At 41.1% G+C, this 24,306-nt stretch overlaps 1 protein-coding gene across 9 annotated transcripts in view; it reads left to right on the forward strand.

Annotated features, from left to right (window-relative positions):
• The first annotated feature begins 694 nt into the window (after nt 1-694).
• The window catches only part of LOC103120378 (RUNX family transcription factor 2), a 343,683-nt gene continuing 320,071 nt past the window's right edge, over nt 695-24,306 (forward strand). For all 9 annotated transcript variants that reach the window (XM_060189907.1, XM_060189902.1, XM_060189903.1 and 6 more), the window contains exons 1-3: nt 695-1,039; nt 11,505-11,661; nt 19,788-19,892. In XM_060189907.1, coding sequence (XP_060045890.1) covers nt 695-1,039; nt 11,505-11,661; nt 19,788-19,892 — 607 coding nt within the window. The remainder of the gene's footprint in view (nt 1,040-11,504; nt 11,662-19,787; nt 19,893-24,306) is intronic.

Below are 24,306 nucleotides of genomic sequence, written 5' to 3' on the forward strand. Positions count from 1 at the left end.
CTGGCAGCCTGCGCCCGAGGAATTTGAGCGTGCAGCCGGCGCGGGGGGAGCGGCGGCCGCCGAGGAGGAGGAGGCGGCGGCGGCAGCGGCAGCGGCGGCGGCCGGGCGGCCGGGCAGTGGCGCGGGCGCCTGCAGCTAGTAGCTGCGCTCGGCGCGGCGGTGGCGAGCAGCTAAGCGGCTGTGCGGGCCCCGGGGCTGGACTGCTGAAGCCACTCAGCGCCAAGCTGGACTCGAACCGGTAGAGGAGGCGCCAGCGAACCCAGGATACGGTGCCCCAAGGGAGCCTGCTCCAAACTGCAAACTCAAGTCCCCTCACCCCCCCGCCCCAGCCCTCCCACCTTCTTGAGCCAAATACATCTCCGCACCCCCCCCCCCCCCGCCGCGTTCGCAGCTGCCACCCCGGGCGTTTCAAAAGCTCCGGCAACGATCCGCGCCTCCCGGGTCTCCCCGCCCGCCAGCCCGTCCGCTCCGCATCGCCAACCGCTGCCCACCCCCCAGTCGGACTCCGCCCGGCAGTCGGCCTCATCGAACTTGATTTCTCACCTCCTCAACCCCATCACCTCCATCCCACTTGTCCCCCCACTCCACCCCCCGCCGCCGTCTCGCCTCCACCCCCCCAATTTCCTCCTCCTCGCCCCTCATTTCCACCCTCCTCCCCCTCCCCCGGCCACTTCGCTAACTTGTGGCTGTTGTGATGCGTATTCCCGTAGATCCGAGCACCAGCCGGCGCTTCAGCCCCCCCTCCAGCAGCCTGCAGCCCGGCAAGATGAGCGACGTGAGCCCGGTGGTGGCTGCGCAACAGCAGCAGCAGCAGCAACAGCAGCAGCAACAGCAGCAGCAGGAGGCGGCGGCGGCGGCGGCGGCGGCGGCAGCGGCGGCCGCAGTGCCCAGGTTACGGCCGCCGCACGACAACCGCACCATGGTGGAAATCATCGCCGACCACCCGGCCGAGCTGGTCCGCACCGACAGCCCCAACTTCCTGTGCTCGGTGCTGCCCTCGCACTGGCGCTGCAATAAGACTTTGCCCGTGGCCTTCAAGGTAAGAAACTGAGGCCGCCCCCCACTCCCGCCCCCGGCCGGGCCCCGCGAGTCTATACCTGGGGGGGCTTGGAGCCCGGGCGGCCTCCTAGATTTCCTTATCTTGGTGGCTTTGGCCTAAGAGACCCCCCCCCCGCCCCGGGACTGTCCGTCTTCCTCTAGCTCCTCTGGCGGGTCTGGGCGCAAAGACCCTGAGCACCGTCTCCCCGCCTCCCACCTGTGCCCTCAACCAGCACCACCTCGCTCTAGTTCCATTTAAACCGCTCCTCACCCTTCAAGCCTCTGGACCTCGGTGCTAACCCCACTTTTCAGGGTCCGGTCCCCTCCCCCTCAACCCCAGAAAAGCCCCTCAGTTGCCTACTCTTGGCGCTGCCACAGCTCTTTGCTTCACCCCGCCCCCACCTTGCAGGGGGCGAGGATGCTCGGGGTTGGAGCCCAGGGCACCCGGCATCCCGGTCTTCCTCGCGCCCAGGGCTGCCCGCTCGCCACTGCCTCATTCCGCGCGCTCCGGCCTGATCCCCTCACTGCACCGCGCACTCCCACCCCCGCCCTTTTTAGCGCCCTCCTCCTCCTCCTCCTCAGAAGTGCTGGAGCCTCGGCGGCCCCGACCCCTCCTGGGCTCGGGGTCTGGTGTTTTTTTTTTTTTTTGGGGGGGGTGCGGGTGTTGGGCGTTCGCGCCCGGGGCGGGATATCGGGTGGCAGCAGCTGTACGAGGGCGGCGTCACCGGAGCGTGAGCTCGAGTCTCCCCCGAGCAGATCGAGGGGCTCGCGGAGCTTGGGGGGTGGAGGGGACGGGGACTTGCGCTCTGCTCGCTGACCCCGGCAGCTCCCGCCAGCCCGAGGGCATGGCGGGGCGGGGGCGGAGGGAGCCCGGGAGCTCGCGGCGCGGGACCTAGGAGCTCTGGAAGGCGCGCGCGCTGGGTCGGAGAGGGGGCGGGGGCTCTGGCTGCACCCCGCAACCCCAGACCAGACCGAGCCCCCCCCATTTCCACCTCTCACAGGGAGACCTGTGAAGTGCCTCCGGCTTCGTCCACCTTTAAAGCGGGGGTGAAAAGTTGCGGATTTATGTCAGTATTATCTAGAAAGATCCCAGCCGCTTCTGAAAGGTCGAGTGCAGGTGGGGGTGTTCCGGTTCTCGACCTGGGCGTAGAGGGAGTCATCCCCTCCCTTGGGGACCCGGAGCGCGCTCGAGGTCTCCACCCGCCCGACCCGTTACTTCGAGGGTGGGTGTCAGCTTAGGGGAGTCATTGGCGGCGGCTGAGCAGGTTGAGGGTGTGGGCTTCCGAGCCCCCCTCAGTGGCCCCAAGGGCATGGAGAATGTGCGCGCAGGGTTTCCGGGGCCGGCGGCCTTGGGGAAGGCGCGCAGTCCCCGGGGTCAAAGGCACTTCAGGCTGATGGGGAAACCGGTTCCCGAGCGGTTCTCACTCGCAGGACCAGACGCCAGGGATGGAGGGGGCGGTGAGCCAGACAGGGACAAGAGCAGTCTTTAGGCTGGAAGCTTCCGGCTCTGTCTAGCCTCTGAACTCTCGAAGGTGGGCCCGGCTCCCTTGCTGCTGGAATCTATGGGGAGCACAGACCCGGGGAGGGAGGAAAAAAAAAAAAACCCAGGAAATCGTGCCAGTTCCTCCATGGTGGACCCTGGGGCCAAACTCCCACGAACCACTCACAGTTCCAGTTGTTGATCACCCCCTTTTCCCCCACGCACCAATTCAGATTCCGTGTGTGGGTGGGGTGGAAAGAAAGAGGAGTCCAGGTCAATTAGAGCCGGTTATCTCTAGGTCTTATATCAGAACAGAAATCAGAGTGAATTGTTATGGAAAGGGGATGTTGCATTCTGGGGCAAGTTTCATTTTGCAGTTGGCTTAAGAAAGACATTTTTTTTTTTTAACTGTCACATTTCTTGTTCGATAAACCTCCCATTATATAGCTTAATGTTTTCTTCCTTGAAATAAGTAGAACTCGGAATATATGTGTGTTTGTAGAAATTCCAATTTCCACACAACAGGTATCTTTTACAATGCTCATTGTCCAAAGGCCCAAATTTTCTAACGAGCCTCATGTGAGAGTGGGCATTTCTCTCTCTGCTCTCTACTCCCCTCCCGCCCATAGACAAACAAGCAAAAAATCTGTATAAAAATAGCAAGCAGTACTTGGTATATTTTCTATACAAAGCCAAAAGTCAGGATATGTGAAAATACAAGGTACCTACATAAAAAAAAATCATTTAGCTGTTTGATATTCTATATACTATTTGTACTGCTAAACATGCTTACAGTATAGTTGTTTTGAACCATTTTATGCTGATGAGTTTTGAACATAAGTATTTTCAATAGAAGGGGTGTTCTGTCATAAAGAATGGCTGTAGTTTGAGGCAAGCTTTTTAATGTTTTTTTTTCTCACTGTTACCTTTTCAAAGTTATTTTGAAAATAAACTTCATTCTTTACTACTAATTGTATTTATTAAGTATACAGAGTAATTTTACTTTTAACCAGTAAATGGAACCATAGATAGCACATGAGTATATTGGTTTAAATATTTAATTAATAATGATTACAAAATTAACTTTTAACCTAAGTTTTGACTTTCACTGCTCCTACCTCAATACCTGTTTTTGACAACATTCAGAGAGCTGGTAATAACTTGAGATTCACTCAACATAGAAACTTTGTGTTAAAAAAAGATGCGTAGATTCTTGGAACACCCCGACTTTGGCAGTTTTTATCGATTTCATTTGACTCTAGTAAAACCATCTACCCTTTACCTTTTTTTTTCTGTTTGATAAAAAGTGGACAGAAATAGATTATACTTTCTTATAACCTAATAAAATACATCTGCAATAAAGAAATCACATGAATAAGTCTCAGTTTTTAAAACTGATGATAATTTGGTTACCATACTTAGGATTATGTACTAAGTAAATCATAGTATTGCTGGGTAGATAGTAGATAGGTAAATACATTAAAAACATTCAAAGAGAACTTAATTTTTGAGAGGCTTGATATTCAAATAAACTCGATAGCTATTGAACCTCTATTTCATGCCTGCAATACTGAGCTTTACATTGTAAAGAACCAGATATGAGCAGACTTCGAAATATTAATATAAAACAAATATAGTGCTTCAAAATGACACTGACAGTGTGTTGTATACACTACAGTGGGTTAATGTTCATCATTTGCTCATGTTTTGGAAATGTACAAGAATACTTAATTCATTTATTCTGTATGTGTAAAATTTCAAAAGAAACAGTACACGCTGTTTACTAGCATTGTATTTTCAACAAAGTTTTACATGTCTGAAAAGTTCAGTTCTCCCAGCTGTCAAGGAAATGGAAATATTTTTAACATATCTTTCAGGTGTATCTCACTTGAAAGCTTAAAATAGTTAAGGCATTCTATTAGAGGATCCCAGGCTTTTTCTGTCCTAGACAATTTTGGTGACAAAAATGCACTTCACAATTTCAGCTCATTAGTTAATGATCAGGTAGCAGTAGTGGAGGGGACATGTCAACCCTGCTTTCAGTAGCACCCTTATAGTTACTGGTCTGTCAGCATTTCCACTATGGAGCCTGGTATTCAGGGTTCCTAACTAAGTTGCTTGAAATAGCTTTAAGCTGAAACACTGCAGAAATGTTGAGTCCAGATGTATATTTTAAATTAAAAAGTAGTGCAAACCTATTGTACTGTTTTAAGTTAGAGAACATTGGGCCATACATCTACCAGTATCATATATATTTTTGGCCATGTTAAAGACAGAAAACACGGTTTTAGATATATGATCTATTACTCACATTCTGTGATACCTTTCAGTATTTGTCATAAGTAGAGTTTCAAAATGATAGAGCAATTTCTATTTGGAAATAATTTTTGACATCTTTAGCCATCTTTATCTTCAAAAGCAAGTATGTAGCTAATAAATATTTGACACTGTGAGTTGCATTTCCTCACATATTTAATAAGCAGATATTATCTTTTTGAAGCTAATTAAACACAAATAGAGGAAAACTGGTATTAAATCTGTAAATTTTAATATGCATTGTTATGAATAATTATGTAAATCATGTTAGCTTTAAAGTTATGTGGAAGCAGACACATTTTTGTATTATGCCTTTAAATGCAATAACTATTTAAAGTTTAGAATTTGGGATTGAATATATAAAACTTACTGTAGGTTTATGAAAAAATAATTTAAAATATAAAGTAAGTACTTAAAATGTTTTTGAAAATATATTTAAAAATAGGCATGAAAGATACATCTCATTATTTTATTTATTTTTGATATTGCTTTTATATTTTTTCTAAAGTCTAGACTGTTTACTGTTAGAAGATCTAGAATTCCAGAGTTAAATTGAAATTATCCCCATCAAGTTTTCCTTTGACACTTACTTTAAAAATTGTGATATGGTAAAAATATATATATATATGAGATGGTACTTTGTATTTACTTTTTTCCCTACAATTTCGGATATGGATGGATTTTCTAAGCTACTTTTGAAAAATTAACTGTATTATATGTGGAACTTTTTGATAGTTATCTTTAAACAATTTCCATTGGAATAAATTTTTTCCTTTTTGCAATTGCCTCTATCTTTTAATCCAAAGACATCTGATCAGATTCTATCTTGAAAAATAAATATACTTCAATTTTGCGGCAAGTACACTGTATTCAACGATAGTGGTCTGTAAGAATAATTAATTATGTAAGGTGAGATCTCTTCATGGAAATGCTTATGCAATTTTAATTTTCATGTAATAAGGCCACAACACAATTTTTAAGAGCCTGAGTTAATATTCTATGCATTTGTTTTTAGAGTAATTCATGTATAAAGCCATACAGAGTCCCAGACAAAATCTAACTAGTGCTTCTATAGTTAAATAGCCTTTTACTTAATTTTGTTCGAGTTACATATATGATATAAGTCTAGCTATATAGAGGTGCACTAGAGGAACTTCTTCCTCTATTCTGAAGTGTCAGGATATAAAATTACTTCCCTCTTTTCAATTTGTAGATTTTCAATATTAAAAACACCTAGAACTGTAATTGTTAACATTCCATCACAAATTACTCTTTGCAGAGGCAGAAATTTTATATTGCATAGTATGAGAACAAAATTTCAATGCATGCTTACTTTCTAGTAGTTAAAAGAGCGATTTTTGACTGTTTTCTACGTCTTAAAATATTTTCCATTGCTTGTATTTGGTGCAGATGAAATGTATAAAAAATCTTGATTCTTTGGTTTCTTCTAGATAAACACAGTTGAGAATCTGTAAGAGAAACTTTAGCTTCAGAAGTCTCCATTTTTTTTTTAGACCCTCAAACATATAATTATACTTCTGACTGATGCAAAGTCAAATACAGTACCCTCCCTATCACCACCATTTTTTTCTTCTTTTCCTCCTAAGAAAGACATTAGGCAATCTGATTTAGTAGAAAGACTATCAGGGGAAAAATGTATTTAACCATTTAAATAGTATTCAACTATAGCACAAGTTACTGCATTGGATTAGTTAGCTCTCCCCCACCCAGGTCTAGTTCTAAACCTCATAGAAGACTCACATAATTTATGATTCCCTATTTGTTTTGTTATTAAAAGTGATATGTAAAACATGAGGTATTTAATATAGTCATTATTATGCTGCTTAAGCAAAGTAAAACGAATTTATGTACTTTACTCTTAGGAATTTGTCTTTCCTATTTTCCCATATTGAATCAATTTTTCTTTCTAACTAAAAAATCCATTATATTACAAATATGCAGTAAAATAATAATATCCCAGAGTTCTTGACAATCTTTATATTAGGGAAAAAATTTTTTTTTTCTTTTTTTTTTTTTGCCTCTAGGGTTGTTGCTGGGGCTTGGTGCCCGCATCACAGGTCCATGGTTCCTGGCAGCCATCCTTTCCATTTTGCTCTTATTGTTATTGTCATTGTTGTTGGATAGGACAGAGAGAAATCGAGAGAGGAGGGGAATACAGAGGGGGAGAGAAAAATGGACACCTGCAGACCTGCTTCACTGCTTGTGAAGTGACCCCCCCCCCCCCCCCGCAGGTAGTGAGTCAGGGGCTCAAACTGGGATCCCTATGCCGGTCCTTTATTATTTATTTATTTTTTTTAATTAAACTGATCAGCAGTCATCCTTTATATCAGTACTACTGCCAGAAAAATATATCAGGTCATGAAGAGAAGTCTTACATATTCAACTCAACTCTTTAAGCATACTTAAAAGTAAAAGCCTATGTTTAACATGTAGCTTATTCAGAACAGAAGTTGACCATCCCAGCTTAGAAAAAGTACATTACTATAATTGTACTTATATAATAAGTACAATTAATAAGTACTATAACTCTACTTATATAATATCTTCTACATTTTACATACTAAACAAATTATTTCCAGTTTATATTGGAAAGCTCTGCTTTCTGGGGATGAAATTAATTGGTGCAGATATGGTGCAGAGGTAGGAAATAGTGGGGCTTCTTGAATTGTGTTCACTCTCTTCTAGACAGTACACCTTTTCTTCTTGCCTGCATTAATAGCCTTCCTAGTTTCATATTTGCTTTTAATACAAAGTCACACAAGTACTTAAAACACAATATGTTCAGTGTAGGAACAAAAAAAAAAGCCCACTATTTAGCCATAACTACAAACATAATTCTATCAGTATTTTTAAATGTTCATATTTTTGGTGGTATAAATTTGAAAGAAAAATCACACCACCTCCATAGAAATACCTATATTCAGGCACTAGATCAGGGATCAAATTCTCAAGGGATTTAACCTTGATTTACCAGCCTTCTAAGATCAAATGGAGCAACTGTATATATTTGGAGAGAAATTATAGACATGATCCCTTCTTCTCTGGGACAGGATAAGTTCTTAGAAGACTAGTTTTGAAGGACATGCATATCATTGCTAGGGAGGGATGCTAATACATTCTTTAAATGGTTCCTTCTCAGAGTTTTAGTTGGTAGCCTTACAGATCACTGACTATGGGAAGTGGTCGTCTTTATAGAGCACTAGCCATTCATCTGATAGACATTTAGTTGATTATTTTAAAAAAATTTCCACCAGGGTTATATCTGGGATATGGTGCCTGCAGGACAGATCCACCACTCCCTGTGGTTATTTTTTCCTTTTCCCTTTATTTTTATTATTTAAAAATATACTTTCATTTATTTTTGAATAGAGACAGAGAGAAATTGAGAGGGGAGGGGAAGATAGAGAAGGAGAGAGATACCTGCAGCCCTGGGGATGGGGGCCTTGAACCTGGGTCTTTGTGCACTGTAACGTGTGTGCTTAACCAGGTGCACCATCCCCTGGCCCTTCTTTATTTTTTGATAGGGAAAGAAAGAGGAGGGAGGGGGTAGAGAGAGAGAGACATTTGCAGCACTGTTTCACTGCTTATGGAGCTTCCCTCCTGCAGGTGGGGCTTGAACCCTGGTCATTGTGCATAGTGATGTGTGCACTTTACCAACTGTAGTACCGCCTAGGCCTTGTTTCCAAAATAATTCTGAAGTTCTTACTATGTGCCTGACACTATTTTGGGAGATGAAAGCAAATGGTGAAATGGTGAATAAGACAGATGATGACTTTCCTCATGTAATTTTTTTCTTCTTCTAGAATTATCACTGGGGCTCAGTGCCATAACTAAAAATTCAGTGCTCCGGGAGGCCACTTCCCCCCCCCCCGCCCCGTTTTTTTGTTTCCCCTCATTTTATTTGATAAGCCAGAGAGAAATTGAGGGGAGGAGAGGAAGGTCGAGAGGGAGAGAGAAAGACACCTGCAGAACTGCTTCACTACTTGTGAAGTATCCCCACTGCAGGTGGGGAGCGGGGGGGGGGGGGCGCGGAGCTTGAACCCCCATCCCTGCACGGCTTACTTGGGTGTACCTCATGTAGTTTTCAGTCTGATATAATATGAAGTTCTGTGAGTCAGCCACCTAACTTTGAGCTAATATTTTAAGAAGGATGTAGATCACTAATTTTCAGTGAAATATTGCTTGAATACACTGGTAGGCTGTGGAAGTGACTTTTAACATTTAAGGAAAACTTTATGATTTTAAACTGAAGTGCTAAAGGAAGGAATGGTGGTGAAAGACAGTCTACATGGAAAAAGTAAGGGTGCAAAAATTACTTTTAAGTTTTTGTTTTCTTGGCTGGAGCAGAGGGTATATTGGATGAGTGTTGGGAGTGTAGGGGTCATGCGTGGGGGAAATTCAACCTTGAAGTGTAATTTTAATCGGTTTTCACATTATTAGAAACCTTTTTAATGAGAACATGTACAAATTGCATTAGGAACCTGGAATTAACAATAAAAGATGATCTCACCAATGTGCCCTGGAACCCCACCTCTCCAGAGCCCTGCCCCACTAGGGAAAGATAGAAACAGGCTGGGAGTGTGGATCGACTTTCCAATGCCTATGTCTAGTGGAGAAGCAATTACAGAAGCCAGACCTTCCACCTTCTGCACCCCATAATGATCCTGGGTCCATGCTACCAGAGAGACAAAGAATAGGAAGACTTCCAGTGGAGGGGATGGGATGCAGAACTCTGGTGGTGGAAATTGTACTCCTCTTGTCACTATGATCTTGTTGATCTTTATTAGAGCAATACAAAATAATTAAAAAATTAATTTTGTCCTATGGAAATCTTGAGAGGAGGGAATAGAAGCAAAAGTATAAGATGAATGGGATACTTGTTAGCTAGGCAAGCAAACATGGATTTGTTTGCTGTTGTCAGAGAGTGGTGGGCCGCTGTAGCTGGATCCATTGCTTAATTACCACATGGACATCTGGAAGCTGAATGAGGAAGAGATTAAGATAATCTGCATATACCATCCTGGAAGTTATTTGAGAGGAAGGGGTGATATGAAGGGGCAGCATCGTGGTAATGGATTAGGAATAGTGTGTTTTTATATATGACAGTGAATGTTTTGCATTAGCACTTTCTTACTAGGGTCCATGTTGATTAGTGGTATCCATTTACAGGTTTACTCACTCAGACTATAAGTGTGATCTTTGGTCTTGGAACAATGAAAAAGTTTGTTAGCTTCAAAGTGGATTATTCTGGACCCTTATTTGATTGGGTCAATTTGCCTCAGGTAGTCTATTGAAGATTAAGGAGGTAAATCGTTGCAAGATGGCAGATGGGACATGACAGAATAGAAATTTTACTAAGGTTATGTTTTCTGTCCCATTCATGGTATGTTGGTAACTGATCATTTTCAGCCTTTTTATTTTGCAGCCATACTTTGAACAACTACTACTACTATTCCTTTTTTTAAAAAATTTTATTTATTTTTCCCTTTTGTTGCCCTTGTTGTTTTTCATTGTTGTTGTAGTTATTATTGTTGTTGTTGTTGATATTGTTGTTGTTGGATAGAACAGAGAGAAATGGAGAGAGGAGGGGAAGACAGAGAGGGGGAGAGAAAGATAGACACCTGTAGACCTGCTTCACCGCCTGTGAAACGACTCCCCTGCAGGTGGGGAGCTGGGGGCTTGAACCCAAATCCTTACCCCAGTCCTTGCTCTTTGCGCTTAACCCACTGCGCTACCGCCCGACTCCCTATTACTACTATTTCTATCCCTTCTCCTCCCCTCCCTCCTCTTCCTTTTCCTCTTCTTCTTTCTCTTTTTTTTTTCTTCTCTGTCTCTGGCAGAGCTGGGGCCTAGTGCTTGTACTATTTTACTATTGCTGGACTTTTTCATTCAGATAGAGAGACAGAGAACTTCTACTGTCATAATATCTCCCATGTGATGTCATGGTTTGAACTATACAAGGCATGAGCCCTACGTGGTGTGCAGTCTTTCCAGTTCCTAGACTTTAAACTGGATGACTTTCCATTGGGTCCTACTGCAGAGTGGGCATACAGTGACTATGTGTAGTGCGATTAAAAACTGGCTGAGTATCTTAACTAAAGTAAGGAGATGAAATAGTGTTTTGGGTTCTCTACCATATTTAAGCTTCCATATAATCAAGAATTCTAAGGTTTCACCTAAGCGTTTTCTTCTTCCTTCCAAAAGGCTGACCAGACTTTTTGCTTTTTCTTTTCTTTCTTTTTTTTTTTTTAAGTCTGTGATCCAGATGAGACCACACCTCAAGGCGCCCAGGTTGTAGATAGGCAGTGCCTTAGTGTGTACAATCTGCAGACGGGGCATCAGCCTTCTCTCTGTGGTGTAATTCCCATGGACACCCTAACATGGGGATTTAATAAATATATACATCTACTCTGTGAGGAATCCAACAAACAAATGGAGGAAACTTTTGCCTGCCTTTGAAATGGGTGGACCTTGAAACATTGGTTTGTTTGAAGTGGCGTCCCAACCCAGATGCTTTTTTCCTGTCCATCATTATTGTATGGGAGCACTAAGTCCTGATAAGACACATCATTTACAATGAGAAGTTATTCTCAGTTTCTAAGCTTTTCTGACGTGCCATTATTGCTGTTGTGTTTCCTGTCTTATGTAGGTGGTAGCCCTTGGAGAGGTACCAGATGGGACTGTGGTTACTGTCATGGCCGGTAACGATGAAAATTATTCTGCTGAGCTCCGAAATGCCTCTGCTGTTATGAAAAACCAAGTGGCAAGGTTCAACGACCTGAGATTTGTGGGCCGGAGTGGACGTGGTAGGTCGCTGATTTTTAATATTGGTAATGGGATAATACACTGAGATCTTCTGATGACATAGGCCAGCCTGTATACAGATCAGCACCTTCTTTTACTGCATAGAATTACTGAAGGTTTATTTAAATACATCCAGATGAAGTTAAGTGTTTTTCTGAGTCTTCAGCCCTTTTCCATTTATTTCATGATACTGAAAATTCAAACAGTGTTTTCAGAAGAACCAGTTCTTAATTTCCCTGGATGCAAGCATGTTATATGGAGGGAAGAACAGTTGGAGGATCAGATTGTGAATTATGAGGAGTCAAGTAGTCGAGTAAATTGAGTGGCAGAAGTAGAAAGAAAATTGAATGGACTGGATCAATTCCTTGATAAAATTAATTCTGCATTAAGTTGGAACAAGGGCAGGTAGTATGAAGTTCTTCACTTATCACATGTGCTACCTCTATGATTTCTTGTACTGTTATAGTAGAAATATATAATTTAAATTAGAATTTTTATATAGAATACTTTTCATAATATAGAATGCATTTGAATAATGCATTACTGGTGTTAGGATGACCATATAGAGCTGCCTAGATGAATGATTTTGACTCAGTTTCACCATTACTTCTGGGTTTCTGCCATCTGAATCTAAATTCAAATATTAAGAGTTCTTAAAAAATGATCACAAATAGATCTTTTATTTTTAGACTTTGGTAGAGGATTATTGGTCCTTTGCTGGTCGGTGTGGTGTGGCAGCACGCATCAAGAAGAGGTATGAAATTGTACCTCTGAAAGATACAGACCTGTGAGCCAATGTTACCTCAATTAAAAAAATTTTTTTTCTTAGGTTTTTATGGCTATTTTATTATGGGGATTTATGTTTCATAAAGCACTCAAAGGAAACCATTATTTTGACATTTAAAAAAATTATTCATTCATTCTTTAGAGAGACTGTTTTAGTTCACTACAAGTATGATGCCCATTTAAAATTTATTGAATCGAATATTTTCATTTTTAATATTTTGATAAGAAGAGAGAAAACAGGCCACTTTGGGACCAAGATGAAGTAAATTATAAAAGCTTATGGAATTACTTCAACCCAGCTTTGAATTAGGAAATAAGAACTATCAATTTTTAAACTGTGTCCAATAATTGGCTCTTTAGTTGGGATCAGATGTCAAATTATTGCCATTGTAAAAACTTGATAAGAGAAATTTAAGCAAGGCTGTTTCTGATGAGTAGTTTTAGTTTACTTTCTAGGAATAGGGCCAAGAAGCCGTACTTTTTAACTTAAAAAAATGATGCATGCTAATGAGATAGTGTCACTGAAAAGCTGTATGAAATAAAATGAGACTCAGAGCTTCTGTTATAATAAAAACTAAGGGAGTTACATCTGCATCAGGTTTTGTTTACTTTCATTAAAAGAAAAAAAGAGCACATCCTATCTCAATATTGACTCATTAGGTATTAAGGGCATATTTATTCACTTTTTTCCCCTTAGTTTTTGGAAGTTCACAGGACAATTAAATTTTTTTTTTTTCTAGAAAGAGTCAAGACAAATTTGAACATAATTTACCTGTATACTCCAAATTGCTTCATTATTCTTATATACTATTACTTTGTTTTTAACTGGAGTAATGCATTTAGAATTTAAAGGATTGGAGCTATATACATTATTTTACTTTACAGATTCAAGCTAGTGTTTTCATTTATCTTGCATTTTTATTATATAGATGCTGCCTAACTTTTCTCTGATCAATTTGAGTAGAAACTATGGCAAAGTGATAGTGTACTTTGTAAACCCTCAACATATTTATTTAAGAAACTTCAAAGAGAAACAAAGGGTGTGCACTGTTTTACTATATTGGCTTTCTGAGTTTTGGCTGGTTTCCCAAATAGCAATTTTTATATTTAAAAAAAAAAGACAGACTTAACTGCTTGCAGACTTTTCACGCATGGAAGATGAAGAAAGCTTCTTTTGATGAAGTGTAATTATGTCCAAACAGAGCTGACCCCCTCCCCCTATATTTCTTATGATCTTAACTGAAGAAAGTAGGATTTTTCCTTTGAAGCAGCCGGGACTTGGTGGAGGATCTGAAATGCTACAGTCTGCTGCCAGAGGCAGGATGGAGAAATTGGTCCAGACTTGTCTTCGAGACATAGATTGGGGTGGGGGGGAGTGGATGAAGAGGGAAAGAAAAATTGATTTATTACTAATAATAGATTTTTAGTATAGCTACATTAATATAGAATGAAAGGAAACAGTAATACCAAACTTAAATGATGAAGGAAAAAAGAACAGAAAGCACAGATAAGAGATATCACTCTTGTTAAAAAAAAAAATGGGTCAGATTTTCAGTGGCAGGAAACCCTTTAACCTGCTTGTGTACCTGACCTGCTTTCTAACAGACTCTTTCCAACTTCCTCTTTGATTTTTCACACTTCTACATTTCTCTTAAGTTATTAAGTCTGGCTCAACATGCTGCTACCATTATATTTCCCCTCAGGTGTTTAAAATTTCTATTTTCAGTGGCATTAAAAAATAATAAAAAGCACTCTAAGTTCCTTAAGTGATACACTTTTTCTTTTTCACTTATAGAAATATAAGCTGTCAGGAACTGAAAAAAAGTTTTGGGTCTATAAAGGAGTCTCTATCTACTACTTTGACGTGATGGATCATCTGCTGAACGTAAACTTTGGAAATGTTGTAGATTAAATTGAGCATCAGTGAAATGTTCATTGTTAGGAATGCCATATATTTTTAAAATATCATTTTCCCTCCATTTTGTTTTAGACAAGGGCTTAACATGTCTTTGGTACTTAAAATTTCTTAGTATGCTTTCTCACTTTAGACATCAAGCATAGTGCTTTAAATTGACAAGCATTTTTAAGTTCCCATAATGCACAGAGCATAGTACCTTGCCAATTTAAATACAGTCCCGGATCATCTTGCTCTACTTTTTCTGACAACCCTTCAGGCTAACTTGGAATTGTCTTTCAATGACATTTCCTATGTTTTCTTTGAAAGTATAGATTTAAGGACATATTGAGAAGTAGTTCCTAGATAAAGTCATGGATGATACAATTAGTTATTTAATGAATGCTAGTTCCCTAAGACCCTCCACTTTAAAGTGGGAGACTACAACTTTTGCCACTTACTGAATGATAGATAAGAGATGTGGGAATTATTTTATTTAATTTTGCCCCCAGGGTTATTGCTGGGGCTCGGTGCCAGCACCACGAATCCATTGCTCCTGGAGGCTATTTTTTCCCCTTTTGTTGCCCTTGTTGTTTTATTATTATAGCTATTATTGTTGTTATTGATGTCATTGTTGTTGGATAGGACAGAGAGAAATGGAAGATGGAAGACAGAGAAGGGGAGAGAAAGACAGACACCTGCAGACATTCTTCACCGCTTGTGAAGTGACCTCCCTGCAGGTGGCAAGCCGGAGGCTCGAACTGGGAATCTTGCTCCAGTCCTTACGCTTTACTCCATGTGGTCTTAATCCACTGTGCTACCGCCGGACCCCTGGGCATTTTTTTTTTAATATAAGGAAATTATGAATAAGGTAACATTTGGGTTAGGAAGTGTATTATTAATTGAAGAACTAATTACCTAGGGGGTTAAATTTTATGTTCATGATTTTTCTTCCTTTTTTAAAACTGTATTTGGTAAGATAGAAATTGAGAGGCAAAGATGATTGAGAGGAAGGGAGTAAGAGAGTGAAGGAGGGGGGGGGGCACAAGACACCTTTAGCACCGCTTCACTACTCATGAAGACTTTCACCTACAGGTGCTTGAACCCAGGTACTTGTGTATGACAACACATGCATTTAACCAGGTGTGCTGCCTCAAGGGTTTTTTTTTTTTTTGCCTCTAGGTTTATCGCTGGGTCTCAGTGCCAGCGCTACGAATCCACTGCACCTGGATGCCATTTTTTACCCCATTTTTTTATAGGATAGGACAGTGAGAAATTAAGAGAGGAAGGGAAGATAGAGTGGGAGAGAGAAGATAGACACCTACAGACCTGTTTCACCGCTTTTGAAGTGTCCCCCCCCCCCCCGCCCCCAGGTGAGGAACCTGGAGCTCCAGTTGGGATCTTTGCACAGTTCTTGGGTTTCATACTATGTGCGCTTAACCTGGTGTGCTACCGACCAGTTTTCCCCCCCACCCATGTTTTTTTCTTTAAAAATTTTTTTTATATTTATTTGTTTTCCCTGTTGTTGCCCTTTTTTTTTTTTTTAATTATTGTTGTTATTGATGTCGTTGTTGGATAGGACAGAGAGAAATGGAGAGAGGAGGGGAAGACAGAGAGGGGGAGAGAAAGATAGACACCTACAGACCTGCTTCACCGCCTGTGAAGCGACTCCCCTAGGTGGGGAGCCGGGGGCTCGAACCGGGATTCTTAAGCCGGTTTTGCGCTTTGCTCCACATGTGCTTAACCCGCTGCGCCCTACTCCCCATGTTTTTTCTTAAGGGTCAATAAGAAGTGGGAGGGAACTCCTTGACTTTTGTTTAGTTGGCAAACTGTATTTTGATCCTTAGGACTTGATTTTATAAGATTTTAGTAGCATTTATTTATTGAAAAGATTTTTTTTAACACAGTGGGGGAATGAACACAGAGCCTTGAACATGTGCAGTACAGCTAAGTGGTTTATTGGATCCAATTTTTATTCTATTATTTAGAGACAGAGGCAGAGAGAGATTGCTTGGGAGTGAGGGAGAGAAGGAAGAAAGATGAAAGGAGAGAGACACCAAACTTCAGCTTCACCATTTAGGGAGCTCCTATTTATGCTGTCCTTGGTGCTCAGATGCTGATTATGCTGGTCAAGCATGTATTTCACTCTAGAGCTATCTTCTGAGACCCCTTAATTACATTTAAACATTTGCTTCCTTCTAAAAAGACAACTCGTTTTAAAAGCTGTTTTTATAGAAAACTGGTTCCATTTCAAACATTTGGTGTTGCTTATACTTACAGAATGGATTTTTTCTTGGTGGGGGGGGCTTTTTTCCCCTACATCAAGTACTTGTCAGAATTTGGGAGGAAGCATTCATTGATTGGACCTTAGATATACTAAATGAGTTGTAGCAGACTTAAATAGAAATATTCTCAAAGTCAGTTTAGGCAAGTTATGGAGATTATCTCTAGCAAGTTAATTAGAGACATCAAGAGATATATCTCTTTGATTTTATTAAGATTGGTGCTATGGATAATAGTCAAGTGCAGTTTGGTCTTATAGACCTTGATCCAACCCAGAATGACATCTTTTGTGGTTAAATGAGAAGTAACTTTCAGTCTAGGCACTCATCTTATACACGTCTCCAGATTTTTTCCCAATAGTTTGTCCATCATGATCTGGATTCAGTAGCTCCCTATTCAATTTTCTAATCTCTATTTCTGCAGATATTCAGTTTTCAATGACTAGAGTCTTGCCTGCCTTGTTATATTATTTGTTTCCTTCCCCTCCCCTCCCCTCTCCTTCCCTCCTCTACCCTCCCCTCCCCTCCACTTGCCTTTCCTTTCTCCTTTTTCTTCTCTTTCCCCTCTTTTTCCCTCCCCTCCCCTCCCCTCCCCTCCCCTCCCCTCCCCTCCCCTTCCCTTTCCTCCCCTTCCCTTCCCTTCCCTTTCCTCCCCTCCCCTTCCCTTCCCTTTCCTCCCCTCCCCTCCCCTCTTCTTCCCTTTCTTCCCCTCCCCTCCCTCCCCCTCCTCCCCCTCCTCTTCTCTCCCTCTCCCTCCTCTTCCCTCCCCTCCACTCCCCTCCCCTCCTCTTCCCTACTAGGGCTATTGTTGGGCCTTTATGCCTACATGACAAATTCTCTGCTCCTGGTGGTCATTTCCTTGCTTGGTTGATTGCTTTCCTCTTTTCTTTTCTTCTTACATTCATTCATAGAGACAGAGAGAAATTGAGAGGGGGGGGGAATAGAGAAGGAGAGAGAAACATCTATAGCATTGTATCCTGGTCTGTACCTGCTGGGGGAAGTGTCACCAGTGGTGAAGCAGTGCTGCAGGTGTCTGTTGGTCACTTCCGCCACCTTCCTCTTTTACTTCTTTTTAAATATCCCCTGGCAAAGTCAAAAAGTAAAAAAGAGGAGCACTAATTTTGAAGTCTAGAATTCTGGGTTTCAGACCCTGTTTTTTGAATCAGGAAAACAATTTTTTAAAATGTAGGAGGGTGCTATTTGGTCTCTTTTTTTTTTTTTCCATATCTCCCCTTTCCTCTCCATTTCTGTCTCTATTAAATAAGTCAATACATAGATTTACCTTATTTATTACATGTTAGAGAGTTTCACATCACAGAGAGAGGTGGGGGAGAGAGAAACCAGAGCACCAGTCTGGCACATGTGGTGCTAGGGATTGAATTGGGAGCCTTGAGCGTGAGGTCCAGGAGGATTGGAAGAAGTGAGCCACAGTAAGGAAGCTTCCTTCAGTGTGGTAGGGGCTAGGCTCGAATCTGGGTTTCACACATAGCAAAGCAGTGCAGTATCCAAGGGTGCTATTTCATTGTCCTGGATCTTGACTTTTTCTACTTACTATTTTTGTTACATTAGTTATGTGTGAGTAAATTACTAAGCCTCTCTTGGCTTTAGTTTCCCTATTTGTGAAGCGGGTGATAAACCCAACATGACAGGATTAGAAGCGATAATGTGTATAAAATGACGTGCACTCAATCGGATTTTAATAAATGTTCATCTTTTCCTTCCTCCTTCCTTCTCTCCTCTTCTTATTCCTCTCTCTCCCCCTCCCTTGCCTGTGGAAATGTATAGCCAAAGAGTCTTAAAATTATATATACTGAGTAACAAATGATGTGTGTCTTAAATATATTTTAGGAACTTACATGGTCTGGGTTGAAAAGAAAACCCATTCACTAGACTTGACAGCCAAAGACCTGTTCTATATTAAGTCTTGTGTATAACCTGTTCCATATTAAGCTTTGAAAAGATTGCATTTAGCTCTGCATTGGTACATATTGTTTAGGATTTGTGTTTTGATTTAATACTCTCAACCTTCAGTAAAGGAAGAATAGTCTCTAACCAAAAAAACAAAACAGCAAAGCAAAACAAAATGAACTTTTTAAAGGTCTGTTCCAGGAGCAAGCTAAATGAGTACTCTGTCCTGAGATTGCTGAATATTTTATTGAGTCACTGTTTCACGCCCACCCTTTCCTGTCTTGTAACAGTTTGCAGTTTTGACTATCTGACATGACTAACCGTTGCAAATTTAACTGATTACAACTGTCAGTGAGTCTGTAGGCTAGTGTCTGGTATCTTCTGAAGAAAGCAAACATTCAAATCTGTTACCAAACTTTATCCTTCCTCACCCCTCTATTCATCACCTTTAGCGTATTAATTTGAAACATCAGATGCAATACTTCATTGAAGCACACCTTCTGCTAAAGGGAAAAATACATTGGGAGATGTCACGTGAATTTTGCCCAAAATAAGTCACTGTCATGGAGGAAGTTATTTGAAGGTTTAATAGCAAGAATGCATGTTAGGGAATGGGCGGCGGGGGGGGATGGGAATGCAGCAGGGAGGAGCAAAACTTTGTTCCAGTAATAATGAAATCATCATACCACCGGCACATTAAGGCCAGGACAGGAGACACTGGCTCCTGTTAAAATGATTCCCATAAGAACCGTCCTCTTTCATCTTCTTATTGTAGTGCAGTTAAGCAAATGAAATGCTGAAGCCATGTGAAGTAAATAACATAATCAACAGTGATTTACTATTGTTCTCTCATGGGGTCATGGCCTAATCCTAAATAAAGACTTCTAAAATGGTCTGTGCTTGGATGTGTTCCTGATGTTGAAGAAAGCTGAAAGAGAACCTCCACTTTTCTGTTTTTATTACAACTGTTGCTACTGCACAGCCTTTTTTGGGGGCTGGGGTGGTGGGGAAGGTAAGAATTGGAATCTTGTATAGTACTACAATGAAAATGATAAAGAATCAAAATGTTTAAGCAAAACAAAGAGTTTAGTAACTTCTTAAAAGTATCCTAAACCACAGTAGGGCATATCTGCTTTATATAAAGTCCTGTTTCCTCTTCAGAGATGCTTAAATGCAACTTGGATATCTATGCTGTGATGTTAAACATCAGTATTGCCATTTTATATTCACTGTGGACTTTCTCCTTTTACATCTGCAGGCAAGAGTTTCACCTTGACCATAACAGTCTTCACAAATCCTCCCCAAGTAGCCACCTATCACAGAGCTATTAAAGTTACAGTGGATGGACCCAGGGAACCCAGAAGTAAGTACTTGCCTTCCTATGGGAAATGCTAATACAGCTTGTGGAGACCCTGCAAGGAATTTATCACAAATGAGTTAGTGCTGCTTTTATGCCAATAGTATCTTTGCTAAATTTGCTATCTGCATATATTTCTAATGAGGGACATTTAATAGAACTTCACAGTTAATAGAATGTAAAATGAAAGTTTTTAATATTGCCATAAAATTGCTAAGGCCTCCATAACATTGGGAAAGGAGTAGTAATTATCCAGTCACTAACTATTTGCTAAAAAAGTCTGTTCACCTCCCATACACATTAGACAGGCTAGAATAGACTCATGAGAGCTAAGGAAGAAAACAACTGAAAAATCTTGAGCTTAGTCAAAAAGCATTTGGGTATGTTTTCCCATGGTGTAAGAATGTGTTTTAACTTTTTAACTCGCCCACTCAATTCCCTTTATAAAGAGCACACTACTTAATTACAAAGAATTTATTTGCAAATGATAACTTGCTTGATTGTTACAACATTGTTGTTTGGTCATGTTCTAATAATTGTTATAGGTCGTTTCTTTTAACAGATATAGAGTCCAACTAGGTTTAAGTCCACATGGGTTTATTTTTCTGTCTAGAAAGTTTAACATTAGTTTAAGGTAGTGCCCCTAATCCTTTTGAGCTAAAATGCACTTTCCTCCTAAATCTAAACTGAAACAGCTTTCCTTTCCACCTCAAAACTGAATTGAACAAACTTGGCATTACAGTATTTAATTATGTTTAGAGATTAAAGATGATTTGATATATATATATATATATATATATATATATATATATATATATATATATATACACACACACACACACATATATGTGACTTTAAAAATTCTGTGCCAGTGGAAACATCTTACAGAATTCTGCCTTTGATGAGTGAATACTTTGGTGTCCTAGCCATTGTGTTCAGAGAGTTTTAATTTGGTTTGTGGTGGAGGTATGACTGGCAAAAATATTTGTTTAACAACATACACCTGCTTAGGTAGTGAGAGTATCATCTTTTTTTTTTTTCTTTTAAATTGAGAGAAATTGGTCAGTAAGACTTTGTTTTACCGTACCCAGGTTAGCATTCCCTATCCTTACCTATCCATACCCCCTCCCCGTTGTTTTTTTTGTTTTTTTTTTTGGCAGTTGGTACATATGTTGCCTTCCATTCCTCTTGTGGTTCTCTCTTTCCACAAAAGCTTGGATAAACTGGGGAAGTTTTTCACCTCAAAAGTCAGTCTTTGAGGTTTTTCTTTTCTTTTTTTACATATTGTATACTGTTCTTCTAGATTTACAGTAATGGTCAGTACTGACTCTGGCTTTCTAGTTTTAGAACACACTACTAGGTAGTTACCATGCACATGTCTTGGTTGCTCCATGTTGCCTGTCTGTTGAGCCAGTGGTTTTGCAGTACAGGTGAACATGACAGAACAGAGACGCCTCACCTGACTTGCGACTTTACCTGCCTTTCCTGAGCTGCCATAAATCAGTGTTGATGCCTCATGATGGAAGACAATTCTCTTTTTTTTTTAATATATATTTTTGGGTTTTTTTTTTTTTATTTGGGATAAAGACAAAGACAGAAATTGAGAAGGAAAGGGGAGGTGCAGAGGAGTAGAGGTGAGAAAGGCACCCGCAGTGTTATTTCACTGTTTGTGAAGCTTCACTCCTGCAGCTAGAGACTGGGGCCTTGAGTCCTGGTCCTTTCCCAGTGTAGTGTGTGCGCTCACTCAGGTGAGCCACTGCCTGGCTTCTGAAAGACAACTTCTAATTTCTTAGTCTAACTAGTCCTTGAGTATTTGGAAAAGATGAGGTGGTCTATTATCCTAATGCAGAAAGCAGAGCGATCTTAGCATTTAATTCTACTAATCCTTATTTTATTTATTTATTTTTTTGCCTCCAGGGTTATCGCTGGGGCCTGGTGCCTGCACCACGAATCCACCGCTCCTGGAGGCCATCTGTTTTATTTTTTTCCCCCCTTTTGTTGCCCTTGTTGTTTATTGGTGTTGCTGTTACCATTATTGTTGTCATTGTTGTTGGATAGAACAGAGAGAAATCGAGAGGGGAGGGGAAGACAGAGGGGGAGAGAAAGATAGACACCTGCAGACCTGCTTCACCGCCTGTGAAGCGACTCCCCTGCAGGTGGGGAGCCCAGGGCTCCAACTAGGATCCTCAAGCTGGTCCTTGCGCTCTGTGCCACATGAGCCCAACCTGCTGCGCTACCGCCGGGCCCCCTGATCATTATCTTTTAAAGCTGGTTGCAGTTGTCTTTTTTTTTTTTTTTGATTATTGGAAAAGGCATTTTAGTGTCCTTGTTTATATACTCAAAAGTTAAGGCTCCAGTAGGGCACATAGTACAAAGTGCAAGGACCTGTGTAAGCATCCCGGTTCAAGCCCCCAGCTTTCCACCTGAAGGGAGGGGCGTCGTTTCACAAACCGTGAAGCAGTTCTGCAGGTGTCTGTCTTTCTCTCTCACTCTCTTATCTTTCCCCATCCCATGTCAATTTCTCTCTGTCCTATTAAAAAAAAAAAAGAAGAAGAAATGGCCCTTGGAGCAGTGGATTCATAGTGGCGACACCGAGCCCCAGCGATGACCCTAGAGGTAAAAAAAAAAAAAAAAAAAAAAGAAAGAAAGAAAAGTTAAGACTCAAAAAAGCTGATAGTTGAGAGAAAATGGTTCATGGTAGCTCCTCCATTTTGAAAGAATTGAGAAATAACAGTTAGGGTAGAATCAGAAAAATTCCTTTACTTTGAAAATGAGGGGCATGATTTGTTGGCAAAGCAGACAGAGCTTTTGGATAACAGATTGCTGCTCTACACTAGCCTGAATAACTTAACTATATATATATATATACACACACATATTTATATATATAAAAATATGTATATATACATACATATTTAAATTATTTATCATTTTTATTTTGGATAGAGAGAGAAATTGAGAGAAGGGGGAGGGGAAAAGGGGGAGGGAGCTGCAACAGCTTTGCCACTTAAGAAGCTTCCCACCTGCAGGTGGGGACTGGAGCTTGAACCCAGGTCCTTGTGCACTGAAATGCGCTCAAGCAGGTGTGCCACTGCCTGGCCCCCACCTTAGTAAAATTTCTGACAAACGGAAAATACCTGTGAGAATGTGATGTCATGCATCTCACATTGCAAGGCGAGGTGTTGAAAGCAGCGCCTAGTTTTAATGATGGGTCTAGTGTCAGTGTTATCTTACTCCTACACTCTGTTGTATACTCTATACTTGATTTCCTTTTTTGTCATTTTGCTCCACTCTTGGCTATCCTGGACGTCTAATATTTGTAGGATAGCACCCCAGTATCACTCCTTCCATTGTCAGGTGCTGGTACACCTCGTAGAGTGCACACATTGCCCTGTGCAATGACATGGGTTCAAACCCCTGGTCCCCACCTGAAGGTGGGGAATCTTCATGTGTGGTAAAGAAGCAGTGCTACAGGTCTCTTTCTCTCCTTTTCTATCTCTTTCTTCTCTCTCAGTGTCTTTCTGTCCCTATCAAAAAGAAGAAAGAAAGGAAAAAATAAAAAAGTTGCTTCTGTCCTTCCTTTTTACTGAGATACCAGAATACCACTGTACCATTTTATGTGGTGATACCAGGGATAGAACCCAGGGCTTCATGAATGCTGCGAATGCACTTTACTGCTGAGTCTCTTTACTGGTTCTTCAGTTTTTTTTTTTCAAAGCATTTATTTATTTATTTCCTTTTGTTGCCCTTGTTTTTATATTGTTGTAGTTATTATTGGTATTGATGTCATTATTGTTGGATAGGACAGAGAGAAATGAAGAGAGGAGGGGAAGGCAAAGAGGGGGAGAGAAAGATAGACACCTGCAGACCTGCTTCACCGCCTGTGAAGCGACTCTCCTGAAGGTGGGGAGCCGGGGGCTCGAACCAGGATCCTTATGCAGGTCCTTGCACTTTGTGCCACGTGCGCTTAACCCACGCTACCGCCGGTAGACTCCCGGTTCTTCAGTTTTTAATTTTGAGATTGCTGGGTGTGGAAAATGTCCAAGATTTTCAAGTTTTTTCAGCTGTGAGTACAATAGGATTTTGACTGACTGGTGTGTATATAATATCAAGGGAAGAAAGAGCTCTATAACAGGGGTGGGGAATCTCTTACCCAAAAATTACGTGATCTGCCAAGGCAACCACAGACGGGACTTGAAATTCAGTAAATCTAGGATCCTTTTTTTCATAGCAGCATTAAGTACTAATTTTTCAGTTGCTAATTTTGTGTGGCCAGTGAGTGATGTCATAACTATTCAAATAATCTTTGGCAGAAAATGATTCCCTATCCCTTTTCTATAACTTGGGCTGGCAAATTTTTTCTCATTCATTCATTCATTCATTCATTCATTCATTCATTCATTCATATTAACATTATTTA

This window comes from Erinaceus europaeus, chromosome 4 (assembly GCF_950295315.1).
Source record: "Erinaceus europaeus chromosome 4, mEriEur2.1, whole genome shotgun sequence".
NCBI lineage: Eukaryota > Metazoa > Chordata > Mammalia > Eulipotyphla > Erinaceidae > Erinaceus > Erinaceus europaeus.